The sequence below is a fragment of the Oryctolagus cuniculus genome, chromosome 2 (genome assembly GCF_964237555.1).
Source record: "Oryctolagus cuniculus chromosome 2, mOryCun1.1, whole genome shotgun sequence".
In the NCBI taxonomy this organism is placed as follows: domain Eukaryota; kingdom Metazoa; phylum Chordata; class Mammalia; order Lagomorpha; family Leporidae; genus Oryctolagus; species Oryctolagus cuniculus.
In genome coordinates, this window is record NC_091433.1 from 117,793,653 (window position 1) to 117,813,162 (window position 19,510).

At 47.7% G+C, this 19,510-nt stretch overlaps 2 protein-coding genes across 11 annotated transcripts in view; one reads left to right on the forward strand and one right to left on the reverse strand.

The window, feature by feature from the left end:
- Positions 1 to 1,867, forward strand: part of TRABD2A (TraB domain containing 2A) — a 161,070-nt gene extending 159,203 nt beyond the window's left edge. For all 10 annotated transcript variants that reach the window (XR_011386507.1, XM_051842700.2, XM_051842701.2 and 7 more), the window contains one exon: positions 1,427 to 1,867. Coding sequence is in view for 9 of the 10 variants with exons in the window: in XM_008254185.4 (XP_008252407.2) it covers positions 1,427 to 1,617 (191 nt within the window). In the remaining variant the exon portion in view is untranslated. The remainder of the gene's footprint in view (positions 1 to 1,426) is intronic.
- A 1,842-nt stretch (positions 1,868 to 3,709) lies between these two features.
- The window catches only part of DNAH6 (dynein axonemal heavy chain 6), a 315,521-nt gene continuing 299,720 nt past the window's right edge, over positions 3,710 to 19,510 (reverse strand). Inside the window, exons 73-77 of the mRNA XM_008254187.4 lie at positions 17,633 to 17,818; positions 17,051 to 17,123; positions 16,127 to 16,278; positions 12,286 to 12,508; positions 3,710 to 3,979 (exon numbers count right to left, since the gene is read on the reverse strand). Coding sequence (XP_008252409.2) covers positions 3,876 to 3,979; positions 12,286 to 12,508; positions 16,127 to 16,278; positions 17,051 to 17,123; positions 17,633 to 17,818 — 738 coding nt within the window. The 3' untranslated portion in view covers positions 3,710 to 3,875. The remainder of the gene's footprint in view (positions 3,980 to 12,285; positions 12,509 to 16,126; positions 16,279 to 17,050; positions 17,124 to 17,632; positions 17,819 to 19,510) is intronic.

Below are 19,510 nucleotides of genomic sequence, written 5' to 3' on the forward strand. Positions count from 1 at the left end.
GAGGTGAGGGAGCAGTGGGGCTGGGAGATGAACCTGGGGGCAGTGACTGTGACAACCTCTCATGCCTGAGGGGAGGTGGGGAGCCATTGAAAGGTCTGAAGCAGGTGGCTGCATTTTTATTATTTTCCTTTTAAAAGATTTATTTATTTGAAAGGTAGGATGACAGGCAGACACCCACAGTCTTCCATCTTCTGGTTCACTCTCCAAATGGCTGCAATGGCCAGGGATGGGTCATGCTGAAGCCAGAAGCCAGGAAATGCATTTAGGTCTCCCATATGGGAGATGGTGCCTAAGCATTTGGGTCATCTTCTGCTGCTTTCCCAGGCTTATTAGTGAGGAGCTGGATTGGAAGTGGAGCAGCCTGAACTGAAACTGATGCTCTGGTATGGGATGCTACAAGTGACAGCTTAGCCCACTGTACCACAATCCTGGCCTCTGGCTGTATTTATTTATATTTATGTATATTTATATTTATAAAACGATTTGTTTATTGTAAAGAGTTACAGAGAGATCCTCCATCCACTGGTTCACTCTCCAAATGGCCACAATGGCTGGGGCTGGGCCAGGCCAAAGCAAAGAGCCAGGAGCTTCATCCAAGTCTCCCACATGGGTGTAGGGCCCCAAGCACTTGGGCCATCTTCCACTACTATCCCTGCATTAGCAGGGAGCTCGATTGGAAGTGGAGCACCCGGGACTCCAGCCGGCATCCATATTGGATGCTGGTGTCATAGGTGGCCGCTTTACCTACTATACCACAACGCTGGACCTCCGGCTACATTTTTAAATGAAAAGAACCCGGCAGGCTAATGGGACCTGGAGAGCAGGGGCACATACTGTTGGTGTTCACTTCCCAGTGTGGTTCCTCAACCATCTTTCATTGATGGAGCAAGAAACTGACCTGTTTAGTACTTCTTCAGCTTGGGCCATTTCATTACACTTTGGCTGAGCTGAAAGGGCCAGGTGAACCTGTGGTCGTGGGCCTCTCTGATTGCACTGTTTTGACTTGGATCGCCTGAATTAGGGACAGTGAGCGAGGCAGAGACCCAGGTAGGAATACTCATGACCTGGCTATGCTGCCGTGGTGTCTAGGAAGGAGGCTCCCTCCCTATGATTGTCCTCAGGCTAAGGATTAGTGAACTCTGAGATGGGCCTTTTATACCAAGACTTTAGTAGCAAAGGAACTGTGAACCAAATGGCCATGGCCAATATGCTGTCTTACTGTCTTCTACCATTTGGTTCTGGGAGCAGTGGCTAAGGGCATCAAAGAGGGCCAGAGATACAGAAAGCCTGATTACACACCTCTACCCATTTCTGCCTGCAGAGGGGAGATGGAAGGAAGCTGCATGGGCATTTGGAAGCCTTGGACAGTGCAGTTGTCTGTGCTGTGTCCTGAACCTGAACCTCTGTCTTTCTCTTTATCTCCTAGTGCTGCAGTCCCGCAGTTCCAGGTCCCTGTCCTGGACAGGCACATCTCCACTGAGCTGCAGCTCCTTCACCATGGGCATTCCCACCACAGTCAAATGGTGGCCAGTAGCGCCTGCCTGTCCCTCTGGACTCCTGTGTTCTGGGTGTTGGCGCTGGTTTTCCAAGCAGAGACACACTTGCTGTAATGAATGACTGAGGAGCCAGGCCAAGACCCTGACCGTTCAGACTGAAGGATGGCCACTTCTCTCCTCCACACTCCGGTCTGGCCTTGATAGGCCCAACCCAGGAGGAGAGACTCCTGAAGAAACCCAGTGTTGGCTCTTCTCTGCAAGGGATGACTTTGGGTTAGCATAGCAAGGATGGGGGGAAGTGTACAGTTTTGTAACATAATGAATTGTGTAAAAATAATAAATTGTAAATGAGTTGTGTGACCATAAGTAAATACCTTTCTTGGAGTTTTTCTTATGTGTCTGTATGAGGCAAATGACTCTTGTTCATTGCCTGTCAATACTATACTACTTCTCTCCTGGGCCCTACGCCGCTCAGCTCTAACTCTAGATCTTTTCTTGTGCTGGCTTTGTGATTTGACCCTCTTCTCTGCTGCTGTTTATTCCAGGTTCATGGGAGCCTGTAGGCCATGGAATTTGCACTGGGCACCCCTGTTCCAGGTCTGGTGAATAGGAGCTCCCTGTGCTGACAGGTGCTTTCCTGTGTGCAGTATGTGTCTCATGGACGTGCTGGAGATGGGCGAGATAGGGTCGTCACAGGTGCTGGGTAAGAAAGTGGTTTTCAAGCTCTGCTTCCTCCTATCTTATTTATATGTATGTTGGCAATATCCTTTCCAGATAAAATGTTACGAGGACTAAGCGTCCTGGTTGTGTCCGAAACGCAACCTCTGGCCCTGCTTAGCTTACTCCCTCCCACACTCAAACCCTGTGCTTTCAGATCAGGGTCTCTTCTGGTCCTGCTGGGCTTCTAAGTAGCTTATAAAACCCCAGGCATTCTGTCCAGGACTTGGGTAGGGCTGATAAGTAGTCACTGTATGTGTTCTTAGTCTGCTTTAGGTTTGTTTCTCCTCTTTTTCTGAGGCTTTCTGGTAGGTTTATGTTGTCATCTCCAGGGCCTACAAGAGATCTGTGGCCTTATTGAAAGATGGGTGCGATGGCACCCAGGGTCCATGTCTACCACCTTTGTTCCAGTCTGGGTCCCCTGTACTGCAGGAGTAGGAGGTTGCCTTGCTGTCATGATTTAGATCATCTTAATGTGGTAGGCTTAGTGAGGTCTGAAGGCACACGTGGGCAGAGGGTCTGCATAGCCACGTGCAGGCTCCAGCAGATACAAGTTTCCACAGCAGCCAGGCCCTGCATCCCACTCTGCAGTCACCTGTTTCTTGGGTGGAGAGGTTGTGAGATTGGTGCGGTGTCCTGGGTGATAGCTGCAGTGGTGCCTGTCATCCATCCCTGGCTCTGCGGCTGCAGTCAGTCCTGCTCGATTCACCAACAGTAGTAGTTCCTGATTTCTGCGTTGAACTCTGGCAGAAGTGGTGCTCCCTGCATGTCTCTGTGGGTCTGTTCTTAACTGCAAAGGGTTTGGGGTAAAGGCAGAGAGGAATTGAGAGGGAACGGTCACTGGGGCTGATCCTCCTCCTTCAGCTCCTTGAAGGGGGTGGTGGAGCTTTCTGCAGTGGCTCACATCACAGCTGGGTGTTCCCAGAGTTCCTTGGGTCATGTTATGGCCAAGGAGACCAACATTGTTGTTGGCAGGGCTGACACAAAATGGTTTGCCACAGAGGCTGGTCCATTTTAGCGCTGGACCAACAACCTCTGCTTTCAAGGGGGCAGGGGCCCAAATGTACCTCATTGGGACCTAGCCACACAGGTTGATGCTAAAGTCAAAAGGCAAAATTCCTTTGTACTTGAGCAAGACTGCACATTCAAGAAAGCTCAGGCTCTTCCAAGGATTGTGGTGTAGCTCCATAGAGTGGGGAACTGGCACCGAGGACCAAGATCTCATTAGTCTACTCGTTTGCCCTGTGAGTGTGGTCACTGCATCAGCCTTCCACACACTGGGCTTTGAGGGCCCTTTAATATGGTCTAAAACTAGAGGCATCCATGGCCACACTACTCAGGTGTACACAGGGCCATTTGTTATGAGGAAGAACGGATGTGGGTGAGGGATGCTGAACCCTGGGCCCTTCCCAGGGGCCCAGCAGGTTTCCATGGGAAGTGGCCTCTCACCTAGTGTAGGGAAAACAGATTTAATGAGTGCATGCTGAGCCCACTGCTTTCAACAGGAAGAACTCAAATATTTTATTTTAGGTCATAAGAGAAATAAAAGTCACACTTAACTAACACATAGGTTAAATCAGACATAACATGTTTTGCTTGCATAATAAATTATTCAGTCTTTTTCCCCATCAGGAAAGATCTCTGGACTGAGGTGGCCCGTTTTCACTCATTCAGCTGGCAGAGCAGAGCTGATCCCTTGGCAATCCAGTAGTCTTTGGGCCGCTTGGAGGGTAAGAGGACAGTCACCACGAAGTTGGTTGAATGGCCTGATTAGAGATACAGAATAAAAGTTATGTAAGAATTGCCTCCTGGTACAAAGAGAGACAAGATGCTGAGAGTCAAGACACCTGTGACCCAGACCAGACTGCCTCTAAAGACATCAAGCAAATGGTGCTGTGTGGGTTTCAGTTTTAGGCTCTATCAAATGAAGACTTGTAGCACAAATGATCCTTTATGACCTGGCCAACTTAGACCTTGTATAACTTTATGAGCTATCTTTCAAGTTGTCTTCCAGCTGCATTGAGGAGCACTGGATTGGATTCAGGTCTGAGTGTTCAGTGATGGAGGAGCAGGTTACGCTAGGCTGGGAACCCATCCATGCTTTGCTGGACTCTGCGGTGGTAGGCACTTGAGCTCCTGAGATGAAACAGGTACAGTCACAGGTGTTCTGTCGTCAGCTCTGGGACATAAAAGGTCCTTGTACAGATTCTTCACTGTGGGACTGTATGATGGGGTCAGGACCAGGGTGAGGAGAGTCCTGCCCTTAAGATGGGCATTGCTATTTCTGGCACTGCAGTCATAGGTGAGGAAGCAGGAGAATATATTTCCTTAGCAGAAAATGCTTGTATTTCCTCCTTCCTACCATTTTGTCAATACCTGCATGGTGCCTTGAGTAACAGGCAGGTGCATGAATGACCAGCTTCCCAAATGTCATCCAGGGAAGTAAGCCTAGATGGTCTTCATATATGCACTTACTGGTTTCGAGGGGCCCAGGAATTTAGCCCAGAGTCCTAAGCATTGCATTGCATTGCAACTTCCTCTTCCACTTCTTCTGGCTCCCCTGGGTGGCTCAAAGCACGTACTCCCTCAAGTAATCAGTGCCTGGGTTTGCATGAGTCCCCCCCCCCCCCCTTTTTTTTTTGACAGGCAGAGTGGACAGTGAGAGAGAGAGAGACAGAGAAAGGTCTTCCTTTGCCGTTGGTTCACCCTCCAATGGCCGGCGCGCTTCGGCCGGCGCACCGTGCTGATCCGATGGCAGGAGCCAGGTGCTTCTCCTGGTCTCCCATGGGGTGCAGGGCCCAAAGACCTGGGCCATCCTCCACTGCACTCCCTGGCCACAGCAGAGAGCTGGCCTGGAAGAGGGGCAACCGGGACAGAATCCGGCGCCCCGACCGGGACTAGAACCTGGTGTGCCGGCACCACAAGGCAGAGGATTTGCCTAGTGAGCCGCGGCGCCGGCCGCATGAATCCCTTTTTGGGTCTGTGGAAGCACTTGGGGCATAACCAATCCCCTAGAGCCACTGTCTGATTATTTAAAAGATCTACTTATTTCTTTGTTTGAAAGGCAGAGTGACAGAGCAGAGGGCATACAAGCACACACACATGCATACACAAAATTTTCCTTCTGCTGGTTTACCCCCCAGTGCCTGCAGTAACCTGGGTTGGGCTAGGAGGAAGGAACTCCATCTGGGTCTCCCACATGGGTGGCAGGGACCCAAGAATTTGAGCCAAAGACTGTTGCCTCCCAGGTGCATTATCAGGAAGCTGGATTGGAAAAAGTGAGGTCTCCCATCGGCTGGTTCACTCCCCAAATGCCTGCAATAGCTGTGGCTGACCCAGGGCGATTGGGAGATAAAGGCAGGACTTGAGCCCAGGAACTCTGATATGGGATGCTGGCATCCCAACATAATAGCTTAATTTGCTACACCACACTGCCAACCCCTGTTATCTCTGATTTAAACAAAATAAACTTTCCCTTGCTAGAAATGAATTCAGCTGCCTTAGAAAATTCCTAATCTTACATATCACCATTGCTTTCTTAGGGGTTCCTTGTACAGTGTTGGGCTAACTTAGCAGTCAGACAGCTGTCTCTGAGGGGATAGATGCTTGCGATTGGTGTATGTGTGTCCCATATCACATGCCCGTTAGAAGTGAGATTCTGGAAGACTAATTTCAGAGGCCCTATGCCATAGTGGCTGCAAAACTGGGATGGTTAGGGGCTTGTGTTGGCACAGCAGCTTAAGCCACTGCTTAAGATGCCAGAATCCCATATTGGAATGCTATGTCCAGTTCTGGCTGCTCTTCTTCCAATTCAGCTCCCTGCTAATGTGCCTGGGAAAGCAGCATAAGATTGTCCGAATGCTTAGGACCCTGCCACCTGCACGGGAGTTCCTGGCTCCTGGAGGTTGTTGTTAGGGTGGGGGGACAAGGTGAAGCTGGGAGCCAAGTACTCCATCAAGTTCTCCCTTGTGGATGGCAGTGGCTCAACCATTTGTGCCATCACTGCTCCCTCTCAGGGTATATATTAGCAGGATGCTAGAACTGGGAGCTGGAGCTGGAACTTGATCCCAGGTGCTCCGATGAGGGATGCGAGTATCCCAAGTGGCTTCTTAACCTCTGTGCCAAACACTTGCCTCTAGTGACATTGTATAAAATTCTCCAAAAGAATGTTGCTCTTCTTTGTCAGGTTTACTGCTAGCATCTCAATTTTGTTTTTATTTTAATGTTTTATCTCACTTTCATTTTCTATTTGTTTTTGATGAAATGCAAGAATCCTGTTGACTTTTACATCAGTCAATTCTGCTGAGCTTTTATTATTTCTAGCAGGTTTGCTGTAGATGATCTTAGGCTTTCCTAAGTAATCACTTATATTGGTAAATAATTCTCTTTGTTTTAAACTCTTAAACTCTTTTCATTTTCTTAATAATTTGAGGAGGGCTTTCTAGGTGGTGTTAGACTCTTGGGGTTAGAGAATGCCCCGATACTGATTTTTTAAAAATTTATTTTCATTTACTTGAAAGAATTTCAGAGAGTCGAGGGAGAGAGAGGCAGAGACCTTCTATCTACTGGTTCACTTTTCAAATGGCTGTAATGGTCAGGGCTGGGCCAGGCTGAAGCCAGGAGCCTAGAACTCCATCCGGGTCTCCCACGTGGGTGGAGGGCTCAAGTACTGCTTTCCTAGGCACATCAGCAAGGAACTGGATTGGAAGTGGAGCAACTAATACTTGAACTGGTGCTCACGTAGGACGCTAGTGTCACAGGCGGCAGCTTAACCTGTGGTGCAACAATGCTGGCCCTGATTTTTACTTTAATCAGGTTTCACCATTAAGTATGAGATCAACTGCGTTTTGAAATTACTGACTTGATCGATACCATTGTTATCTGAAGTTGAATGTGGATGAATAGGAGTCAGCATTGCATCCTCTGCTGTGAGATGAAATTGTCTTTGCACACACAGCAGCTTTCCAAGGTTTTCCAGAGTTCCCAGCTGGAGTGTGCAGCAGCCAGCAATGCTAATTGCTCAAGGTTTGCCCTTCCAGGCCTGAGAAGGTAAGTGTTATGCTTTGCCAGGTCTCTTTGATTGTGGATATTTACATTTTATGTAGAAATATATCTGTAAATGTGTTATATATTTAAATAAAGTGTATCTTTATACTTAGTGATTTATTTTATAGTTCTTAAATCTAATCTCAACATCCATAAATTCAGGGGCTGGTGCTGTGGTGGAGCTGGTAAAGCCGCCACCTGTGGCACTGGCATCCCATATGGGCACTGGTTCGAGTCCTGGCTGCTCCACTTCTGATCCAGTTCTCTGCTGTGGCCTGGGAAAGCAGTAGAAGATGGCCCAAGTCCTTGGGCCCCTTCACCCATATGGGAAACCCAGAGGAAGCCACTGCTTCCTGGCTTTGGATCAGCCCAACTCTGGCTGTTGCTCCCATTTGAGGAGTGAACTAGTAGATGGAAGACCTCTGCCTTTCAAATAAATATTAAAAAATTCATAAATTCACATCCACAGCCAGGGAAAAGCAGAAGCAGTGTTCAGATACCTCTCATTGGTTGTCGTTTCTGGATAATCTTCATAAAGATAAGGAATTGCCTGCCTGCCTGCCTTACTCATCTGAGAATTTTCATTATGACTGCTTGTTCTGCACGCAGTTCACTGTGTGCAGGCTCTGTCCAGAACGCTTTAGGAATAACCAACGTGTTCCTTTGAAACTGCTGAATGAGGTAGGTACTACTGGTACTCTTTGTTAAGATTGTGCAGTTTTTCTTCCAAAATCTATTGTGGTAAATTATATTGTGAGCAGGAAGACATCACACTGCTAAATGTTCTGTTACTATTTTCAAATTTATGCAATATGTTCATAAACAGCATTAGTCTCAAATATTTTTTATTGTCCATGGCATCAGTGTTCTACTACATGCAAATGAGTTGGGAGGTTCCCCCTCCTTCAAATAGCTGAAAAAGTCTCTTCCATCCTTGAAGGTTTGGGAAGACTTACAAATCCAATTTACTGTGCTTTTTTCAGTATACACTAGACTTCTTTAATTGGTATATTTTTGTTTTCTATTTTGTTTCTATCTCTTTCAGAGTTGATTTAATGGGTTAATAAAAGTACTTAGAGGAGTTCTTGGAATTTAATCCTGTATAAATATTACTACATAAATTCAGAAAAAGTAGAAGTGATGATAACTTATTATAAATTTATAATGACTAATTAGATTTCTTAAATTTTGGTATGTAATAATTTTCCTGTGGTACTATTTCTAATTTACATTGTGATTTATTCTTTGACTCATGAATTAACAAATATGAAGTTCTGTATTTTTCTTAAATTACTATTTGGGGGCTTTTACTACTGAATTTTATCACATTAGGTTATCTATATTGGCTTCTTTTTCTTTCCCTATATTGTTCTCTATAAACTTCCAAAACTCACTTATTAATTCTAGTAATTTTCTCTAAATAGAACTTTCTAAATATGTGGCACATCATCTATGATTGAAGGCAGTTTTATTTCTTCCTTTCCAGTATGGGTGCTTTTTATTTTAAGATTTATTTACTTACTTTAAAGGCAGAGTTAGGCAGAGAGAGTGGGTGGTCTTCCATCTGCTGGTTCACTCCCTAAATGGCCTCAGTGGCTGAAACTGGGCCCATCTGAAGCCAAGAGCTTCTTCCGGGTCTCCCATGCTGATGGAGGGGCCCAAGTCTTGGGCCATCTTCCATTCCTTTCCCAGGCCATAGAGCTGATAGATCAGAAGTGGAGCAGCCAGGACTTGAACCGGTATCCATATGGGATGCCAGCACTGCAGGCGGTTTTACCCTCTATGCCACAGCGTTGGCCCCACCTTTTATTTCTTTTGATTGCATGGGCTGGAATGCCAGTAAAGTGTTGGACAGAAGTAATGACAATAGACCCTGTCTTACTCCCTTTTCAAAAGGGAAGGTAATTGTTAAGGCATAATTTTTTCTTGGTTTTTCAAATTGTATTTCTATGGATATGCTTTCAGATTCACCAACTTTCCTTTTGATATAGTAGGGATCACATTTCAGATACGAAACATATATTTCAAATACTGAATTTTTTCAGTTCTGAAATACCCATTTTACAGTTTATTTCTCTGCTGAGCAGTCTGTCTATAGTAATTTCTAGTGTGTTCATCTTTACCCTATGGAACATAGTTCTAATAGCTGCTTTGAAGTATTCATCTGAAAATTCCTACATCTTGGGTGGCATTTTTTTGGCTCTTTTACCATGAGATTGGGTCATTGATTCTTGGAATTGTTGAGTGAGTCAGTGTTATGGACAATGTGAATATTATGTTTGTCAAGAATTTCAGGAGAATGTGGAAATACTTTTGTTTTAGCAGGCAATCAACCCAATTAGGTTCAGACAGATTCTGTCTTGCCTTCTGGCAGGGCTTCCAATGGCAGTCTGTTTTTCTTTTTTAATTTATTTGAGAGGCAGAGTTAGAAAGGGAGAGGTCTTCCATCTGCTGGTTCACTCCCCAAATGGCCACAATGGCTAGAGCTGGGTTGATCCAAAGCCAGGAGTTTCTGCCAGAACAGGATCAGAAGAGCAGTAGCCGGGACTTGAACTGGTGCCCATATGGGATGCCTATGCCACAGGCAGACTTAACCTGCTACGCCACAGTGCCAGCCCTACTCAGTCTGGTTTTCTAAGTGTCATGCTGTGTTAGCTCTGTGCTACCCAGATGCTTTTCAAGAGTTATGCTGAGACTTGGGTAATGATTTAAAACATAGTCCTTGGGCCCCTGCAGCCACATGGGAGACCCAGAAGCAGCTCCTGGCTTCGGATTGGCGCAGCTTCAGCCATTGTGGCCAACTAGGGAGTGAACCAGCGGATGGAAGACACTCTCTCTGCCTCTCCTCCTCTCTGTGTAACTCTGACTTTTGAATAAATAAATTAAAAAAAAAACAGTAACAAATGCTAGGATGTGGACACACAGGAATACTTACACACTGTTGGTGGGGATGTAAATTAGTGCAGCCACTGTGGAAAAAGGTGTGGAGATTTCTTAAAAGACTAGAGGTGGACTAGCAATCCCGCCTCTGGTGTATACCCAGAAGACTTGAATACATTGTATCAAAGAGATACCTGCACCACCATGTTCATAGCAGCACTGTTTACAATAGCTAAATTCTGGAGTCAACCAAGGTGTCCATCAGATGAATGGATAAAGAAAATGTGGTGTATATGCACAATGGAGTATTATTCAGCTACAAAAAACAATGACATTCTAACATTTGCAGCAAAATGGAGGACATCAAGTTAAGTATAATTAGCTGGATCCAGAAAGACAAACATTGCATGTTCTCTCTTATATGTGGGAGCTAAAATTAAAAAAACTAATTTTGTAAAACTGCTTTATACCTTTATGAAAACAACAATTAAAGATGTTATAATGACCTGTGATTACTTTAAAATTTACTGTACATAGGTGAAATGGTCATTTTTTCCATTCAATTGTTTATAGCTGTTGTCTACATTCCCACTAAACTAGGGTCTTTTTGAGTTTTACTTGTGAAATTTATTATTTGTTAAAGTACTAAGCCTTTTTACTATAAATTTAAAATGTTATCTCAAAATAGGCAGGAGAGAGGAAGAGAACATCATTATCTTCTTCAAACTGTATCTACAAAGCACACTGAATCTGTTAAGAACAAATTAAAAATTTAAAAAATACATAGCTGAGTTCTCAGTGTTTTGCTCTCCTGCTTTTGGTCTGCCTCATACATCAATTACTCTGGGACTTGGATGGTGGTTTAAATTACAGTTCAGTTCTCAAAGACTTAGCCATGAGGTATTGAGTCTGACCTGCCACATGCCACTCACCTATTAGTTTGAGACTTAAGAAATGGTTTAAATTGTCGCTCCATGCCCAAATCCTTTGTTTTGGATTTGGACCTGACATGGAATCAAGTGGCCACCTTGTAGTTTACAGGGGGTACATTTTCCTAGATCTCTGGGGACATGCAGTTGGGGATTTGTGGTATGTTTGCAAAAGTCATTCTGGGGGTAGTATTGTGGCATAGCACATTAAGCCATTTGGAATGCTGACATTCTGTATTGGAGGAATGCCTGATTGAATACTGGCTCCAGCTGCTCCACTTCTAATCCAGTTTCCTGCTAATGTGCCTGGGAGGGCAGCAGAAGATGGCCCAAGCACTTGGGTCTCTGCCACTATGTGAGAGACGAGACCTGGATGGAGTCCTGTGCTCGTGGCTTTGGCAGGGCTCAGACCTGGCTGTTTCAGCCATTTGGAGAATGAACCAGTGGAATATCTGTCTCTGTCTCTGTCTTTCCTTCTCTCTCTGTTCTGCCTTTCAAATCAATAAGTGAATCAAACTTTATAAAAATCATCCATCTACTCTGGGATATCTCAATCTATGGACTCAAGTATTTTGGAAAATTATCAGTCTTGATTTTCTATACATCCCTTCTATTTGTTGTTCTCCTTCTAGGTTGCTACTGGACTATTGTTGGAAACTTTGGCTCTTTCTGTGTCACTCCCTGCCCCCACCTCGCCCCATCACACTGTGTTCTATGTTGAGGGATTTCCGCACTTCTTTCTTCACCCTCCCTTTGGCTCGCTCTCAGCTCATCTGTTGAGATAGCCGCCTTTTGATCCAGTTCTCTTTCTCGGGGCTGTAGCTCTGTTTCCGGTCTACTCAGAGTGTTACAACATGGCTGTCCACTTACTAGTTTATTTTTATAACTCTTTCCAATAATGAGTCAAAATGGAGTTGGTGAGACAGAGAGGGAACTTAGTATCTGATCAGTGCATCATTTTGAAACCAGAAGTCTGCTCATTAAACTCAATTTTCTACTCATTAGATCACTAGATTCTAATAACAGCAAGCATTAATTTTAGAAATCAGTCTGCACTCGGTATTAGAACTTTGCGTCTATCAGCTGCTATGGTACAGATGGCCTCATCTTAAATCTAGTTCATTGGCCCAAGATCTCCCTTGTGCATTGCAGCTTAGTCTTTGGACTTGGATCAAAGTTGTGGCCACTCTTTGTACTGATACCGTGAACCTCCTCACCTGTGGTTGAGAGCGTCCCTGCGCGGGCACCTGTTTTATAAAGCGGAGAGTGGTAAAGCGTGGCGCTCGGCTCGTAGTTCTGCTGTGGTTCAAAGTGCACCACAGGCAGCATCGGGTTCATCTGTCCAGGCAGCGCATCTTCTATCACCATCTCATCATCATCCCATCGAGAAGCATCCATGAACATCCCGTGAACAAGGACGCCGTCCTCAGGAGAGGGCAACTGAAAGATACCCAGAAGTTTAAGGGTGAGAGGAGGAGTGGGAGATGAGCAGTTGGGGCCATCTCCCATGTCCACATTCTTGCCCGGTCATTCGGAAAAGCACTCTACACATTGCTGTTATTACTCACATTTTAGGGAGGGAAATCCCAAGGCTCTGAGAGGTAAAGTCACATCCTCTCAGTCTAACCCCAGATCTTAGGCTTTTTAACCCTGCACTAGGAGGTTTACATGGGGATAGCCCCGGGGGATGCATGAATGGGCTTCAGACCATCCTCTATCGGAGGTGGAAGGGATAAGAGGACTGGGCTTAGCTGCTGTTCCTAGTAGGGTCTTTCCTGGGTGTGGGGAGCAACTCGGACTAGACTAAGTTACTGGAATTAAGACTTATTCTATGCATCTGCTCTCCCACAATATGGCGCTGAGAAGGGAGAAGCAGCTTCTACACAGCTGCCTCCAGTTCAACCAATAAACTGTAGGACCTGCTCCTGATTGGAGGAGAGCAGCGTACTCAGCGTGTGGGTAGCAGAGTTGGGATTGGTGGAAGAGGACTATAAAGGAGGAGAGAGACAACATGCACCAGGAACATCTAAGGGGAACATCTATCTGAAGGAACACCTGTGCAGCCCCCGAGAGAGCCGGCCGGCGGTGTGCCACTCTCCTGCGGAAGTGGGGAAAGTGGCTAGGGGGAACCGCCCTTCCACAGAGGTGGAAGGGCCGGTAGCCAACCCGGGAAGAACCAGCAGCAAACCCGGGGAGGGCCGAGCAGACAAAAGAACAGCGCAGGGTCCTGTGTCGTTCCTCCATGAAGAGGGGGAGCGACACCTGGGTCTGGACGCCCACCTAGAAGGCAGATTATACAGTTGCAATACTTGCCTAGGGAAAATTCTTTTTTCTTTCTCAAAAAATAAGGGACTGGTGCTGTGCTATAGCTGGTGAAGTTGCCATCTACAGGCCAGCATCCCATTTGGGCATGGGTTCTAGTCCTGGCTGCTTCACTTCCAATCCGGCTCCCTTCCAGTGTGCCTGGGGAAAGCAGCAGAGGATGGCCCAAGTGCTTGGGCCCCTGCACCCATGTAGGAGACCCAGAAGAAGCTCCTTGCTCTGGCCTGGCCCAGCCCCAGGCGTTGTGGCCATTGGGGAGTGAACCAGTGGATGGACAATCTCCCTCCCCTGTCTAACTCTGCCTTTCAAATAAATAAGCCTTTAAAAATGCTTTTTAGTATTTTTATTGAAAGAGAGGAACCATGCCCCCTTGGTGTTCTGTGATTGGCTGTCTCCCCTTGTGTACAGTGTCTGCTGATTGTGGGCACTTGTGTTGTCCATGGTTGTAAGAAGAGACTAAGCAGCGTGGGCAACACGTGGTGGTGTCTGTGCTAGTGAATAAAAGGACGGTACACTGAACTGGTTTTGGCTGACCTTTTCTCTCTGTTGATCTGACCTTTCTGTTCCTTGGGTGCAGTGGGCAGGGCGGGGCTTCCTAGGGCTGCTAGGTGTGCTTGTGCAGGTTTGCCTGGGACTCTCCTGTCACCTACATACCACACCATGCGCAGAATCTGTGGGGGCGTCCACCCAGAGGGAATAACGGAAATAAAGTTGACTCAACATTTACTCTTGCTGTGGACACTGGCTGTGTGGGTGAGGAGACTGGCTGGGTGGACGGTCTGAGGTCTCCACTGATCTCTGAGATTCTAAAGATATTGTCATAGCTCAGTGCACATGACCCAAGCAGAGCTGTGGTATGAACTGGGCAGGGCAGAGGGACAGAGGCCCCCAGTGGTCCTGTGAGGCTGTCAGTCATTCTGGGGGGTGGCCTGCTCGGGGCACAGAGCAGGGCCAGCACCCTGAAAGGCCTGGGCGAGGGCTTTTCTGTGGGTGTGGCTTTGCGATCCTGCAGCCTCCATGATTCCAGGGACGCCTTCCTGGCCAAGAAGGGTCTCGGAATACTGAGAAATGCACTTGAATTTCTAAATTAATTTCTCCTCTACTTTGAAGACTGTTTTAAGACACATTTTAAAAAAGACTTATGCCTTTGCACTGTCATTTTAAGATACAGATGATTAAGAAGAAGTGTGGATATTACCATTCTTCCTGAGTAAGTCATGGCTATGGGTCAATCTGATCTTTGTATGTTTTTGCTAATCAGAGCAGAGAGTAGACCACTCAGATTTGAGTGCGTGGATCCTGAGTGAATTACCCAGGACTAATACCACACTACTTTAAGGAAAGCTTACCAAAAGCCATGCATCCCAACTACACTTATTAGTTAAGGAACGCATTCCTGGCAAGAGCAGTCTGGAGCCGATCTTTGATTTTGTGGCACATGTAGAAAATAGCATTTATAAGGCACACTGGAGTGAATGTTTGAAGGCAGGGGCATCCCTGCCCCGTGGACACCCCAGCACGTCTACACTGGGCAGCTCAGGTCAACAGTGGCCGTTCCCATCCCTAGCTGTGTACTGGAGTCACTGAGGGAGCTTTAAAAAACAACAGTGCCTGGCACCACCCCCAGAGAGTCTGATGTAGTTGGGGTCTGCCCTGGACACTGGAATTTTTAATAGCTTCTCAGATGATTCTAAACCCAGTCTGAGGATCCCTGATTTTCTGTAGCACTCATCCTCAAAAGGTAGTAGGCTTAGGACCTGTTAAAATACAGATTTCTGGGCCCAGGCTAGCGATTCTGATGAGGAAGCCTGGGGATGTTGCTACTGCTAGTCTAGGGTGGCACACTGAGAGCCAGTGCCACAGAGGCAGTAACTCTAAGTGGACAGTTTCAACTACTTAGCACATCCACGTCAGGTAGAAAGCAGTTGTAGTTAGAGAATATACGAAGTTAGTATATCAATTCTGCTAGGAGACAGCTTTATGAATTGCATAGATCAATTCAGTTCCTATTGCTAGTTTTTAAAAACAGTATTTTAATTTTTTTGAAGAGGGGGGAGAGAAAGAGATGGAGAGAAGTCTTCCATCTGTTGGTTTATTCCCCACACGCTGGCAATAGTCAGGGCTAGGCCAGGTTTAAGCCAGGAGCTGGAAATCAAGCTGGGTTTCCTTTGTGGGTAGCAGACACCCAAGCCACCATCTGTTGCCTCCCGGGATGGGCATTAGCAAGAAGCTGGATCAGAAGTGGAGGAGGTGGGACTTGAACTGGGCACTCTGATGTGGGATGCAGGCATCCCAAGAGGTAACTTAACTGTTCTACCACCTGCCTACCCCTAACATTAGTTATTAATTGTGGGTGTACTATGTGCCGGCCACATGACATGCGCCATTTCATTTATACTGCACTTCAGCAGTGAGGTTTAGCATGAGCCACTTTACAGATGAGAACACTGAGGGACAGATACACAAGTAGTTGCTCCAGCACACAGTTGGCAAGGCAGGGAGTCTAGATTCAAACTCAGGCTGATTCTGAAACATTTGTTTTCAACCTCTTACAGGGAGATAAAGAAACAAAATAGTATTGCTTAAAAAATGTCACTAATTCAGGAAGTCCCTATCTAGTCACTGCTAAGGGGTAGCTTGTCTTGGGCTGTGATGACCACCCTGCCCCTCCTGTTCCTGCACGTGGGAGGTGGTGGAGGACTGGGGCTGAGGCTCGAACAGTCAGGTGGGCAGTACCTCCTCATCCATGGGCAGTTCTTGTCCGAACTTGACCGTCTTGGCTGCTTCTATCACTGCGGCTTGGTCCCGATAGGTGGGTATCACGTTGTACTTGAAACTCAGCTCGTCTATGGGCAAGTTGTATTTCCGAGCATGATTTTGAAGAGTGCCTGTAAGTACGGCAAACAGTCAGCTGGCTCCACCCAACAACAGTTACTCCCCAAACACCATCCCTGCTCAGCCCAACTGCTCACTCCAACCAGGCCGCTCTAGCGTTAGACAGCTGTTTTTCCACAGAGAAAACCCAACTGTTGACACGTGACTCTGAGTGAGTTCACAGAGATGGGAAGCCTGCAGGTCTCGTTGGGAGGAAAGGAGCCAAAGGCTGTAGAAACCCTGGGGGTGGTTAAGGAAAGGGAGAGGCTGTGTCTGGCTGACCCGGTGAGGAAGGTTCAGAGCTTACCCCCTGACTTCAGGATCTTGCCCATCTCGTTGTATACGGGCTACTTAAGGAAACAGTAAGAACCGGGATGATAAGGATTTAGTAGCCCAAGGCCCTGGGCCCATCCAATCCTTTCCAGCCAGATTCTTCTGGGGCTGAGGGAGGGACATCGAGAGTAGTTTTCAGAGGGAAGGAGGCTGAGCAGATAGGTAGCAGGTGGTGGCCCGGGCGTGGGTCCTGCACTGTGCTTCCAGGCAGCAGTGCCCACACTTAACGAACCCACGAGCAGCAGGGCTGAGCTGCTACGGAACATCTGCCGTTTCTGCCATTCCTTCCCCCGGCCATGGAGGAAGTGCAGGGCCTCTGTGGACTGGCCCACGAGCAGTAGCCCCGAGGGTAGACCAATGAAAGCCCTGTATTTTCTCAGCTCCTACAAACCTTGTGTATAACAAATTGTGGTTTTTCCTGTAGGGTTTTTCAAGGGGGGAAAGCACTGGTACCTGTTAGAAATCCTTGAGGAAAGAAGAAACCGGAGATCCAGAAGGACTTGGGCTGTCCTCTTCTGAGCCACAACTGGAGGGGAGACAAAATAGCGCACCGCCCTTGACTTCTGAGCTGGAGTTTGCCCATCTCTGTCAGTCACATTTTGGAGGGCTTGTAGTAGGCAGAACCTAAACCAGTCCTGAGTTTGTCACCATTCCTGCTTTACTGCCTGCTCCGTGCCCCTTTCTCGTCCACCAGTCTGACTGCCAACCCAGAGCCTGGGTATGACAGAGGGTGGGCAAGAGTAGGGTAGAGAGCACATCATACCTGGCTGCTTGCTCTGGACCTCCCACTGGGGAGCTCAGACTCCGAGGATGGCCAGGAAGTAAAACAGAATATGGGAGTGAGGGCCTAGGGCGAGGAACATTATAATCAGCATTAAGACTCTCATAGAGCTGCCAGTTTGGACATTTCTGTTTCTCTGTGCTCAGAGGATGCCACACTGGTTGTGTCTATTTGTTAGCCAGGGCTTCCCGGGGACCTTCGGGCCAACTGTGTCATCAGATTGACCAAATCCCCAAGTAAGTGAATTTTCTTACTTCCACAAATGCAGTCCTCAGAATCAGGTCTCTGACCCATGACCCGAGCGGCTTCAGGGACGGGTAGGCTGTGTTGGACCACAGGGAGGGAACCTGGTTGTTGAGGAAGCTGTTATACACCTTTTCCATTTCTTCGGACATCACCACAAATCCAGCAATGGCTTTGTTGAGTGTTTCTAGAGAGGTCTGAGAGAAGAAAAAGGAGGGGTTGGTGCCCTTTAACAAATGTTGATGGCACCCATCTGTGGAAGCCCGGGCTACTCTGGGCTGATTCAGGGCCTGCCCGCTGGCCTCCTTCTTCTCTGTGCACTGTCTGTAAGGCCAGACCTCTGATATTTCACAAATTCTCACACCGTAGGACCCTAGGGGTGTAGCCCTTGGGGCCAGGGTTGCAGTTTAGGCAGTTAAAGGTCGAGTCCAGTGGGGTGGGAAGAGCAGCAGTAGACATCTTCCCCGAGGCCTGGAGAAATGGCCCCGAGAAATGCCACACTCAGCTCTTCTCAAGGCTGAAGGAAAAATGGGGCTGAGTGATCTGGTGAGGGCAGTTAGGGGTGCAGCCGATGGGAAGCACCTCATGCCACCAACCCTCTCTGCCACAGGCTGCCTGCAGCCCCCACATGCGATCCATCTTCAGCCGGTATCAGACAGTCTCTCTGAACTGGAGACACCTCTCTAGAACGGGTCCCTTTTTCTTTCCTTCTCACTGCACAAGTCCTGGGAGATGCTGAGCTGGAGGTGGGGAGGGACAGAGTGGTGTCTGCCACATGGCCAAGGCCACAGGCAGAGCAGACAGACAGGTTTAGGCCTTCAAGGGCTCCAGTTTTGTGTCAACTGCCATATACTGCCAACATATAATAGGAAGATGTTAGAGGCAAGAGTTGATTACATAATAAAGGCTGGAACCACAAGCACACAGTGCTCAGATGGGCAAAGTGTGGGTGAAGCTAGGATTCCAACCTCCCATTCCTTTTACTTTTTTCTTTTTTTTGAAAAAAAAAAAAAAAGATTTATTTATTTGGAAGACAGAGTTACAGTGAAGGAGAGGCAGAGAGAGAGAGAGGTCTTCCATCTGCAGGTTCACTCCTCAAATGGACACAATGATCAGAGCTGTGCTGATCTGAAGCCAGGAACTTCTTCTGGGTCTCCCATGGGGGCGTGGGGACCCAAGGACTTGGGCCATCTTGTACTACTCTCCCAGGCCGTATCAGGGAGCTGGATCAGAAGTGGAGCAACCAGGACTCGAACTGGCGCCCATATAGGATGCCGGCATAGCAGGTGGCGGCTTTACCAGCTACGCCACAGCACCGGCCCCCCATTCCATCTTAGGTCAATGTTTCCCCTGCTCCCAAGCCTCTCCTCACAAGAGGCAGTGGCAGGAGAAAGAAGGGTTCTGCAAGATTTGTGCTTAGGGTCTTAGACATGGAAGGGGAGAAGGTAGCAGGAGGCCTGTCTGAAATGCAGGGAGAACCCACACAATGAGAGCTACAGGGTCACACTGCAGGGGGCTCAAAATCTGCCTAGGGTGGACAGAGGTCACATGGCAGCTGGTGCTCCCCCTAAAGGGGGCAGCCAACACACAGTGCACTAAGTGGGAGAGAGCACACTTCAGGCGCTTTCTCTTCCCCAGTGGCTATGTAACAGGGTGGCCTGCTCGTCCCCAGGTGCTGCCCTGGCTCTCGGTCCTTAACTGCTGGGAGGAGAGCGAGCTCACCAGGACCATGGCCCCGAGGCCTCTGGGGCTGCTGCCCTCCCTGGGCCTTTTTGATTGCACCACAGGGCTGCCTTGCTGCTCCCAAGGTGAAGGGAAGGTGATGCTGGCGAGAAAGCCTGTGTGAGGCAGGGCTGGGCAGAGGTCAGGGTGACGAAGGCCTTTGGGGC